The 12413-nt window shown below is 43.0% G+C and overlaps 1 protein-coding gene across 1 annotated transcript in view; it reads right to left on the bottom strand.

Annotated features, from left to right (window-relative positions):
- VAV3 (vav guanine nucleotide exchange factor 3) overlaps window positions 1-9076 on the bottom strand; it is a 149122-nt gene extending 140046 nt beyond the window's left edge. The window contains exon 1 of the mRNA XM_053984649.1: window positions 8873-9076. Within this exon, the coding sequence (XP_053840624.1) occupies window positions 8873-9076 (204 nt within the window). The remainder of the gene's footprint in view (window positions 1-8872) is intronic.
- Between the last annotated feature and the right edge of the window lie 3337 nt (window positions 9077-12413).

The following is a 12413-nucleotide window of genomic DNA, read 5'->3' as shown; positions in this document are numbered from 1 at the left end:
ATAAGCCCAAAGGCAGCAGCCTGCAAGGGCACCTCAGGGAGTCTCACTCTTTCTATTTTGAGAGTGAAAGATGCTGCAGGCAATAGCAATAATTTCAACATTCTCTCTGGTGTTCTCTCCCACACTACTTTTTTTCCAGGAAAAAGAAATTCAAATCTTGATCTAAACCCTACAGAGCTATGTGGGATTAATGAGTGTTCACTTCAAGTTACAACATCACCATCAACCTGGTTCACATCACCATACCCCCATCCAGAGACACCTAAAATCTGAGGGGACATTAGTGCAGAGAAGGTGTGGTCCTCCATCTGCCTTTAACCTTCTCTGTGCTGGAATCAGACATCCTTATTCATAGATCCTGAGCAATTTAGAGGGAAAAATACCATGGCCTTCATGGCCTTTTATCAGCTGATAAAAGGCATCACTGCTACATGAGGCAGTGGTTGATGGGAATTTGAAGTCACTCACTGAAGCACATAAGTCCAATTTAAACCTTGGCTGCTAAGACGCAAGCAGAGCACAAGGAATTAGGCAAGCTATGATGATGCTATAATTATTACAGTATCTTAGTTTTGAGTGTGTGCAAGCAAAATAACATGTCATCTCTTAAAGCATCAAATTTCCTGCACAACAGTGAAGTCAGACTGCTTTGACAATTAACATTAAGGGCCAAGTTCTAATCATTCTATTTTAGTTGACTCTCAGGCTTCTTTCCATGTAGAAACAGTGTGAATGAAGGAACAAGCAATGGTACAAAATACCCCAAGTACAGATTATACAGCACATACCATTATACAACTCAGAAACAAATAGGTAGATTTGATGGCACCAGGGATAAAAAGGCATATCTAATGATTTTGGAATTACAAATCATCTTGTTCTGCTAAGCTTTACCAGTCAAAAACATGCTTTTAAAAATGCCTTGCTTTGTTGGGTGTTTTTGGTTTGGGTTGGTTGGAGGTTTTTTCAGAAAATATTTGATTATAGCAACAATGTGCTTTCTATGTTTTTTGGTGGGGTTTTTTTTGTTTGTTTTTTGTTTTTTTTGGTTTTTTTTGGTTTTTTTTTTGTTATTTGTTTGTTTCTGCAAGGCAATCAAACTATAATCTCTATGATTTAAAATAAGTTTCAGGAAATGAATGAATGAGCAAAAAATAAGTACAGACAGATTAACTGAATATCTATTAGCCAATTATAAAATAAAATTCTGAATGAAAGTAAAGGCCAAAAATATTTTGGATTGTAATATAAGGCAGCTGAACCATACCTGTAGGTCTGCAAGAGCATTTTAAACAGTGGCTTTTATACAAATTGCTACAATACCACCATAGTATGCAATTTATGTCTAATGTTTCATGTTATGAATATACAAAGAAACAAATATCCTCCTAATCATCCTTCAGTGTTTCATGTTACCAAGACCTTCACTATTGACATTTAGTATAGGATGACAGAAAGGGTTATTGACCCATATTTTTCCAAAAGACATATTCTCACTTGACACTGGTGAACTGAAGCCAGTAGCACTCACTGAGCTTTGAGAGAACATGTTTCTCTTAAATATAAAAATTCAAAGATGTCAGTTCAGATTGCATTTCACACATCATAAGTCTTAGCAAACAGCTGGTATTTCACAATGCCTCAAGTCTTAAACATGATTTGTCAAAGCAGAATAAGAGGAAAGAAAAGGTAGTTCCAGATGATGCCAAGTACACTAAAAAGTTCAAGGGAAGAAATTAACAGCCACTGGATAAACAGCACATCAATTCATACTTCTCTGTGAAACTGAATTTTTGAAATACTGAAATAATAGAATGTAAGGTAGTACTAAACATTGCTGTGAAGTATTATGGAAGGAGATGGAAGTACCACAATGCTGTTTCACAGCAACAGAAAGGAGAAGAAAAAAAAATCAAAGGTTTCTGATGGACAATTTTGTCCCATTTGGTCTTTAAAGAACTAGAGGTACAATTTCAGTATTGTGGGGACAAGTTCAAAAACTGGCACCTCTGTATAAAGCAAAACTTAAAGAAGCTAAAACTGTCAGTGATCTACTAAAACAGTACATATTCCTCTGTACTCAGACAGCCACACGATCAGGGCACGAGCCAGGCACCCTGCCTGCTGCAGTGACACACTCAGGTGTGGACAGTTGCTGCCCTCTCCCCCAGCATGTGGCAGCACACAGAGGGGAGCACACCCCAGCACTCTCCTTTGCAGCCACACACACTTGTCCTATTCCCCTCTGGGTCAGCTGCCAGTCAGGGAGCAGCATGACCTCAGCAGAAGGGTCTCCTGTATTTCAGCAATGCCAAACTGCGCTCTGGAAGCCCTTGGTGCCTCTCACCAGCCTGCCAGCTGCTGCTCCCAGCTAACCCTGCTCCCCCAACACCCAGAGCAGTGAAAGCCAGGCTCAGCTGTGCCAGGTCCCTGCTGGCATGGCCAGGATGGATGTATCACCACACTCCCTGCAGGGTCTGCCCCCCACCCCTGGCAGCTGCCTTGCAGCCCTTTCTCTCCTCACCCTCTGTATTTCCTTTACAACTATGACTTCATCAACTCTTTTGACCTTCAAAGGAGAGCAGAAAGAGATGCATGTGAGAAATCCAAGACCCTCTAATCTCCCCAATGCACAAGCTGTACTGCTGGTTTTTGCTAACCCAGCCTGATGTGCAGTGCTGCAGCGTGGCAATAAACCTCCTGCACCTCACAGGCCTAAGGCAGCATGTTAGAACAGAGACTGGCATGCCAGCAATGATAAAGCCATTATCCATTGCCACTAAAGAATAACACAGCATATCCAGATTGGTGTTTTGTACTTAGCTTGTGATAAATATCAAAATTCTGAAGTGTCTTGCTTGCTGATACCCTTTTCAAACCAGCTTCCTAACTTCTTATGACCGACCATTCTCTGTAGTTAATAGTTTCCCTTGATTATATCCTCCTACTTTTTATATACATATCTCTCATCTTTAACCCTTTTGTTTTGTTTCTTTTCATAAGTAGTCCTTCAACTTGCCACTATCACAGGTCTCCCACCTGTCAGACAAGGCTCCAAAAAGAACTTTGCTGTTCCCACATGACACAGCAGCATGCCATACAGACATTAATTTATATCATCCACTGCTGGCAGATGCTACAGCCTCTGTGAGAAAGCAGCATGAATATTTTTTCTATTAATGCATTACCTAGCTGTCAGCACACCAAAATTTTGTGCATAAGGGAATATTTGAGACACCTCTTGGCAAGATGCATATGCTGCATTTAATAACTGTACAATAAACATAACATGTAAAATAAGCTTTACCATAGAGTACCACTGCAGTTTTCCCTTCCCCCGACAAAAAAGAATCAATGTGAATCAATTAAAATCATTACATCCGTTTTCAAGAGCTATTTTCTTCACCTTCTTAAAGTAGGAAGAATTACCTAGAAAAACCAGGTCACTACTTTTTCATCAGTCTTTTCTTAGTACAAAACAGAGGTCATATTAAGGTTTTGCTTTCAACAAATACTTGTTCAAAATATTTTATCAATTCCAACATGTATAAGATATGCATATGTACACATAACTTACACATGGATAAATATACATTTTCTGGATAATATATGTTATGGCCAATGTAGTTTTCATTTAAATGAAGCATGGAAATAAAGTTAAATGTGGTGAAGATGTTAAGTGGACCAAAGTACCAGCAAGTAAGCAAAGAGGTTGAAAACACTTGAAAAGTTAAAAAAAATATTTTTAAAATAATTAAATCCTTTTAAATGTATATGAATATACAGTAAGATTCAAAGATTTCAAAAATAGGGGGCAGTTAAATATGTCTCTTGTTTCTACACTGACAAAAACTGAACCAGTTTCTAAACTCTTGTTCAAGCCCAAGAAGTTTTACATTTAGATGAACACAGTTTTTCTGAAACTGTATCTTTGTGGTACACCCTAGCACCTAACCTAACAAGAAAACACAGCATACCCCCCTGCAGGGGGCTTACAGAGGGGTTGCACACTGGGGCAGGAGACCAGGGTTGCCAGCTGGGGGGAATGGGGAAGCTCCAAGCCAGAGAAAGTATCAGAGGAAACAGGGAGGTTTGCCTCACTCAGCACACCCACATCCTGAGACTACCTGATACCACCAGAATAAAGGAAAATAAACTCCTGCACAAAAGCTCTGTTACCACACCAAAATATGACATGAATGACAAGATAACCAACTTCCTTTGGACAATATGGCCACACCAAAAAAAGTAACTCCCTAAAATTAGAAAGTGTTTGAACTTTTAATACTAAGTGAGGGATATTTTGTTTATTTTTATTAGAATCATAGGAAATAGTTATTTTTAATATTTAATCTATGTCAGCATCCCCTTTAGGTAAACTCCCATGGCAGTATTGCATTAAGTGCTGTTTTCCTGTTAAGCAATCTCTCACAAGTTAACTAAATGCCTTGCAAAAACCATTTCAAAACTAGCTTGCAAAGGATAAAAGATAAGCATTAAACAGATAACATCATCTACAAATCCATCATAATCTATTGGTTTAGGTTTTACATTTCTGGTGATAAATTACTTAAATTCTTGTCTGATGATGATTAAACATTAGGATTAGTACTTTCTGTTATGGATCACTTCCATTTTTATTACTTTCACCAGCCTACATTGCCAAGAGGCAGCATCTGAGGCAAGTGAATGACTACAGTGAACAGCTCTGAAGACACAGACACTGAGCTTCAGTGCTCCATCCTCTGTCTCACTGTCACCAGGGACTGATGCTCCACTTCAGGGGAACCCTGCAACACACCAGCACAACAGTCACACCTCCCTTACTCATTCAGCAATGAGTAGCTCCATTCCCAGAAGCTGGTGTTGAAGTGTTTGGTGCCTGCAATAACACCACTTTCACAACACTAACTGAATCAGGCAGGCTCCCCTGCAGTTAAAGGCCAAAAGGCATTACTTGATCCATCTCTTACATTTCCTTTTGTGATGGCACACACACAGGTTGAAGTAACACAAGTTGTTAGCTTGTGGGAGCTCAAACATCAAAGTGAGTTTGAGCCTTGACACAAGAGCTCTTAACAGAACCAACACTTTCCTGTCCTGTTCAAAGTGAAAAAAAAAATCCCTGGACATGCATATCCCTGAACCTGAATTTCCAACCTCATACAAAGCCCATGTGTAATTTTTCACAGGGGATCTCACACCAAGACACACCAGCTGCTCAGACAGGAGCCCAGCAGCACCAAGCTGACAATCTAGAAGGCTCAATGCTGCTCAGCTTTTATATATGCAAGGTTTATACTTTTAATATCTGAGGCTCACTTTCTGGAACGTGTAAGTGACTGAATCAGCTTCTGTTCTTCAAAGGACAACTTCCACTAACCAAATATACATATTTTCATAAACATACCGTAATGAAAACAGCCAGCATTCAAAAGGTTCAAACCCCAGTGTTTTACAGCCTAAAGCCACTGAGACATTTCTCTTGTACAGGCATTCTCTTCAAAAAGGTATCCAGAATATACCTTTTTGGGCAGAATCCACAGATCTCAAACACAAGAACAGCCCACTCAAAAGAACAGCTGTGACACAAGGTGCATGGCTGGTGATGGGACAAAGGCATGTGGTTCCCTGTGCTAGCCAGCCCATAAAACATACCCCATGCCATCTGGTCAAGCACAGTGGTGTTGCAATGCTGAGCATCAATCTCAGTTTCTACTCCTACCCCAGCAAAGCAACAGTGCTCCTGTTTGAATCAAGCTCCACCAAAAAGCAGCATCTGGCACCACAGCATCAGCCACAATCCTTCTGCACTTTTGATGTGGCTTATAAAGGGTTACCAAGGGCCACCGGGCAAAGCTGACTGATAACTGATGCGTGATCTGTCACATTTATTCTGAAAAAATAAATATGTAACAAATGGAAAAGACTCGATACTTTCATCAGACAACTGACACCTACTCCTAGGTCTGCCTGAGGCACCACCTCTCACCTTCCTCTTCTTTGGAACTGCTGCATTTGTAAGCAGCCCCCAAGACATGAAAACCTGGTTCATAGAGCAAGGTCTGACAAACATCAACTGCAGTAAGAGACAAGGCCAAAATCAAACAGTCTGCCCTCAATGAGGCCCATTCATGAAGCCTTCATCCACCCTTCTCAGTCTCTGCATTGATTAAGGACGGTGCAGGAAGAGTCCCCTGACCCATTCTAAGACTTAGTGGAAGAAACCAACATCAGATCAGGGAGAACAGGAGCTGCAGCTCAGTTCCAGAAGATGAGGGATAAGGGCCATATGAAGTTCAAACAGCTCAGCTAAGCAGTACAGGCACAGCAGCAGTTTCAGACAGACTCTGCAGTCAGTGGCCAAGATAATTCCCATCTTAATGCCAACCCTGCTCTGCCTCCAGTGCTTATAACTCATTATCCCACAAGGAAAGATGAGCTAGCTAATGCTTCTACAAGACCCCAAGATCCTATGATACAGCAACCTTATGATGCTGCTCTGATGCAGTATTAGTTTACTAATAGTAATTAGTTTACTGACAAGTAAACTAAAGTACCAACAAAACTCACAGCTTAGGGCACAACCCCAAGCAGATCTCACCTACGTGAATAATCTTCAAGCCATTGAGACTTCTCCAGAAGTTATTACTATGAGCTCTTTACAGTCTCAGCCACAAATTACAAGAAACTGGCAGAATTTCAGTTTCAATAATTTTGAAATTTACACTTGAGTGGTCATTTGCAGCAGAAAGGGTGTCCACTTTTCAAAAACCCCACAGAACCTCAATAGGATCACTGAATCTTGAACTCACAGAACACAAAGGTAGCATTCCCAGTAAATTCAACACTATGTAGAGTTATCCATTATAGATTTTGATCCAGCAACAGTTCCCTTTGTTTAAAGGGTAAAATCAGTGTAGGCCAGAGAACGCACCACTGGAGAGAGCTGTCTGCAGCACTGTGGAGTGCAGGTACCTCAGGCATACAGCAGACAAAGAGACAACTCCTGTAAATAATCCAAGATCTACAATTATAATCTGTAGTTCAAACATACTTGGAGAAATAAATATTAATCTTGATTCCCAAAACTGCTCTAATAAAGAAGGCAACAGAGCATTTTGATAACTTAGATTCAGTAGACAGAAGGAGAGCACCATGGTTTTAATTCATCAAAAATAAAATTAAATAATAGTGGTCCAGATAACAAACATTAATCTAGAATTCAAGCTGATGCAATGAGTTGGCCATCTCAAAAATATCATGATGACGCATTTCTAGTTTATTAAAAAAAAAAAACAAATATAATCCAAGGCTCTGGTTTAGCAAGTGCTGAAAGTCACAAGTTGTAATGGTGCAGAGAAAAAGCTGGATTTCTACCACTCAGAGAAGCCCACCCTGTGTGCTCCATCACTCAGATGAAGTATTGCCTCTGCATATGCCATTCAAGCAGGCACTTGAGCTCTCAAGTACACGGAGATAGCCTTTGTACCTTTCACATCTAGTGCAAGGGTCTCAGAGCTTTGACTCTGACTAGCTGAACTATGTTTTCCTTTTTGCACTCTGAGGTTCCAGAAAACGCTGCCTTGGTAGTAAGACATAGCTGCTAAAAGAGAGAATTAGTAAGAAGTAAAATAAGTAGGTTTGTAAGCAAACATCGACAGAGAATTGGACAAAGTAGTATAATTCACTCCACTGCTTTTTACTAGGATCATAAACGTGAATGGCAATTTCTATTACTATAAATCAAAAAGAGAACGACAACACTGAAATGTTACAGTGTATGTGTTTCTCAATGTTTTAAAACGCATGACAGGCTCAGAAGTTAGTTTCCTTCCAAACAACATCTGCTTGGCTGCCACCATCTCTGCCGAGGCATAGGTGTGCACGAAGCAGTGACAGGAAGTCAAGTATATATAGTCTCTTCTTAAATTATTAATATAACCTTATCTCGATATCTGAAGCCAACTTTATGAGTCACAGTAACAAAACATCAGTCCAAACTAAAAACCGCATTTAAGACAGGGCAGAATTAGGAATTACACTTAGGCATTAAGTAATGATTCCAAATATCAACTTAAAAAGCCAGAAATAAATTTTTAAAAAATAGCACTACACAGGCAGCCAGCTATCAAGATTTCTCGTTACTAATCAGTCCTCTCCATTCACCTCACCGCTGTAAGTCACAAAAAGCTGGGAAGAGCAGCTGACTGGCGCTACCAGGGCTTCTTCACCCACCGCTTCCCACAGCCCCTGCCCTGCCTTCGCCGCTCCGGGCGGGCTCAGCTCCCCGGCCGCGCCGGCCCGGCCCGGCATCCTCTGCCGCCCTCCCTCCCCACCAAGGACCCTAGGAACAGCCAGAAGAACTAGAAGCAAGAGGTCGTTTGATTTGTAACCCGCTCCCATTAAACAGTAACGCGCACAGATTAAAATGGTGACCCTGGGACTACTGCGGGAACTTCTCCTTAGCACGGCCCGGGGGACTCCCGCCCGAGCCGCCTCCCGCTGCGGGCGACGAGCCCGCACGGAGGTTTCGGGAGCCGCCAGCCCGGCGCTGCAGCTGCGCCCCGTCCCGGCACCCGGGACGCGCCGAGCCCGGGCTGGAACGGCCGCACGGGGCAGGGAAGGTGCCGGGCGAGCACCGGCCCGGGTTCGACTCACGCTCACCGCCCTGCAGGCGCGGAGGCTCCGGGCTGCAGGCAGGCAGGCAGGCAGCGGCCGCATCCCGCTCCGCAGCCCGCGGGTCCCGCTCCGCTCCGCGCCGCCCGAAGTCGCAAGGCAAAGCACGCGGAGACCCCGCACGCAGCCCGAGGGGCGCGGACACCGGCAGCGGACGGGGGCAGAGGCCACGGGCCGGGGGAAGCGGCCTCACCTGGGACATCTGAGGGCGCAGGTTGATCTCCTTGAGGTTGATGGAGTGGCTGCGGAGGTTGTTGAGCAGCTGGCAGAGCAGGACGCCGTCGCGCAGCGTCTGCGCCAGGTCGAAGACCTGGGCCGTGTCCCAGGTCACCCGGTGGTTGGGCGGCAGCACCTTGCAGCTGATCAGCCACTGCCCGCACTGCTTCCAGGGCTCCATCCCCGCCACCGCGCCGCGATGCTGCGGCCGCGGCGGCCCCGGCTGCGCCCTCCCGCCGCCGCCGCTCCCGCGGCCGGCCCGTCCCGCCCCGCGGCCGCCCCGGGAGGCGGCTCCGGCGGCTCCCGCCGCCCCTCGCCGCGCCCCGTGCCCGCCCAGCCCAGCCCGCCCGCACCGGCCCCGCTGGAGGGTGGGCGCGGGGCGCTGGCAGCCGCCGTCACCCCGCGCCGGGCAGCTCCTAAGGCCGGTCCGTGAGCGTGCTCGTCTCGTCTGCTCGCCCGGTGATGGCATAAACACAGCACCTGCGACACACACGGCGGCTCCGACAGGCAGGTGCAGATAGCGGCGCACTGTTCTTATTGTCAGTCCTTTGTCCTTTCACCAAGCAAACAGCAGAGCGCTCAGAAGAGGTTCAAGCAGAATGCTCTCAGCGACTTCTAGAAACGATAGAGAGAGAACACGTCATGGCATAGCACTGTTTCCCCATCTGTTCTCCCCTAAAGTACTTTGCAATTACTTCAATTTTATTAGCATTTTAAATAATGCTTACAAGTATGCAATAACTTGCAACAAGCATTCAGACAACTTCAAATTTAAAAAAAATACAAGTCATTTTAAGTTACCGAGTGTGACAAACTCCATAACCAGACAACACAAACACCAGAGTTCACAATATCCTCTAAAACTCAAAAGCTGTTACTTCTTTTTGATTTTTGAAGCAGTGCTGGAAACTTAACTTCTCAAAAAAAAAAAAAAAAAATCACCTAAAAGGATACAAAAATTGGGGAGGGTTTCTCAATTAAAACATGTTGGTATTTTTTCATTTTTTGTTTTGGGTTTTTTTTTTAAACCAGAGCACTCTTTAAAGGTGCTATTAATATTTGGGGGGGGGGACCACGACATACAGTCCAGGGTAAGAAAGCCTTCCGAGAGCAAAACACTGACATGGTTATTCAGATAATCCATAACTATTGCTGGTTTCCACACCTGCTCAGTTAAAACCTTGACATTTATTGCTGAGCTCAGAATAATCCCACAAATCCTTTTAATAATTTCTGAAAGAATTAATACATACATTATGGGAATTCATTTCAGAAATTGAGTCCTATCAAGTGATTTGCATGTTTCAGTAAGGTCAATATGCTAATTCACTTTTTTTCTTTCTTTAAACAGGCAGTATGTCTGCTATTCCAGACATTTTCCTGAGCAGCTACTGGCTGCAGAACATGCCACAGGACAGCTCAACATTTTACATTGCACGCACCAGGAAAGACAAAAGAGAATCATGGCCCAAAACGTAGAAGCCAGCTGCATGATCTGTAACACCTGTGCCGCTGTCCAGCAGGGCTGGGATAAGACAGGTATGACTCGTTGCCTCATTAGAAGGCACAAGTGTTGCTCAAGGTCAACGGCATCTTAAAGATGCACAAAGTTGCAAACACCTGGCTTAGTTTTCAGCCCTCTGCATGCATTGTTTGGGCTGGCAAACCAAAGAGGCTCCCAGGTCTGATCACTGAGAAAGAGCCGACAAAGCCTCCCTGATGTGTCAAAGACATTTTAACACGATGCAGTTAGCAGCAAGCAGTTCTGCATGAACCAAAAGAGAGATCCTCATTCCAAAGGACTGGTGACAGTGCAGCTGAGCTTTAAATCTTTAAAAAATTCTTACTTGGTTGAGTATGACATCAGGGTTGAGTTGCCTCAATAGCGCCTCCTTCCCAACAGGTCCCTCCTGCTCCATGGCCACCTGGGCAGTCACAGCCACACAGCTCCCGTGGCTCACGAAATGCGAATTTGCTGTTTAACAACCTCAGCCCAAACACTGGATCACCAGTAACAGGTATGTCTGCCTCCTCAGAACAACATTTGGTTGTTTTAGACCTGAGCAGCTGGAGGACAGGGCAGGTTACAACACAAACAGGCTATCCAAGTATCAGAACTGCTTACAACCAGGCAGAATTAGAGAGGATTTCATTCCTAATTTAAATCAAAAGGGACTGAAACTAACAGTTTGCACTGTGATCATTTGGATATCATTAGCCATCAAAATGAACATACAGCAGTTTGATCAAGACTACAATAAACATTTTCTCATAGAAATATCTTTTTATCTGTGACTGAACTCAGATATGTGAGTAAGAATTGCATGCCCACAAGCTATCCACTCTCAGGCTGACAACAACCATAACACTGAAGCAAATGCAGAAAGCAGAAAAGCAAAATAGATAAAAGAAACAGAAAACCATCTTCACTACATTATGCACATTCCCACTTCAGCTGCCTCCAGCCAGGATTGGTGGTACAGCACCCTGAAAGGAACACAAACAGTTGGGATGCCTTTGCAGACATACAGAAAAACGAGCACTGTTCTGATTCATAAATAGCAAGAAAAACTTCAGGCTCAAATTGATCTAATCTTTTTTAGATGGTTAATAGGAGCAATCCAACATTCCTTAATCCAAAACTTACATCCAAACAATATATATGCTTTAAAGGTGATGACTGAAGTTCTAAATATCTGAAAAACATACACTGCAGTTTTAAATTGTTTCTAAGTCATAGGATGCTATAGCAGAATATTAGAACCAGATTTCACTGAAAATACACTGGTTGTTCTACTATAACTCATGTAATTAACTGAGCAAAATTCTTCCAAATGGAGAAGAATCCATATAACCATACAAATCCCAGAAAAATAGTTCTCTACAAGGAATAATTACATGCTTGAGAGAAGGGACCAGGCAAATGGATTCACAGTCTTGCTACAGCAGAAGACAGAAATATTTGCACATTCACTTTCCTAGTCTCCAAATACTCTTTAACAACCTTCTTCAGCCTCCTACATTGTCCTCAGTCATTTATTGGAAGGGGCTCAACTTTTTTTACCATCCTAGAATTTATTTCTGTTCAAAAGATACTTTTACATGGGCTTTTTTTTTTTTTTTTTTTTTTGCTATTAATAGATTTTAAAAAAGGGAGAGAAAAACAAGAAAAATCTATAGCTCAAATATAAAGTACTTTAAATGAACCAGTTACTGAAGATATACTGGAAGGTTGTTCTCTTTCCATCCCATTCTTCTCCCCATACTGCACAGATGTATCTGGAATGAAAGAGGGACTGATTTACAGCCACCTCAGTCCATCTTCTGCAGGACTAGGACTGATCTGGCATACAGATCAGTCATACTTAGATTTTCACAATGTTCAATGTCGACCACATTTTTTTTAACACAACAATAAGCCATTTGCTGATGCAGTTTTTTCTTTGGATTTTCTAGAAAGAAAACCTTTCAGACATATATTCCCCTTTTAAAATACTGTAAAGTAGTGATGTAAAAAC

Source organism: Vidua macroura, chromosome 9 (assembly GCF_024509145.1).
Source record: "Vidua macroura isolate BioBank_ID:100142 chromosome 9, ASM2450914v1, whole genome shotgun sequence".
NCBI lineage: Eukaryota > Metazoa > Chordata > Aves > Passeriformes > Viduidae > Vidua > Vidua macroura.
The sequence above is the reverse complement of the archived record's forward strand: the minus strand, read 5'-3'. Positions and strand labels throughout refer to the sequence as shown.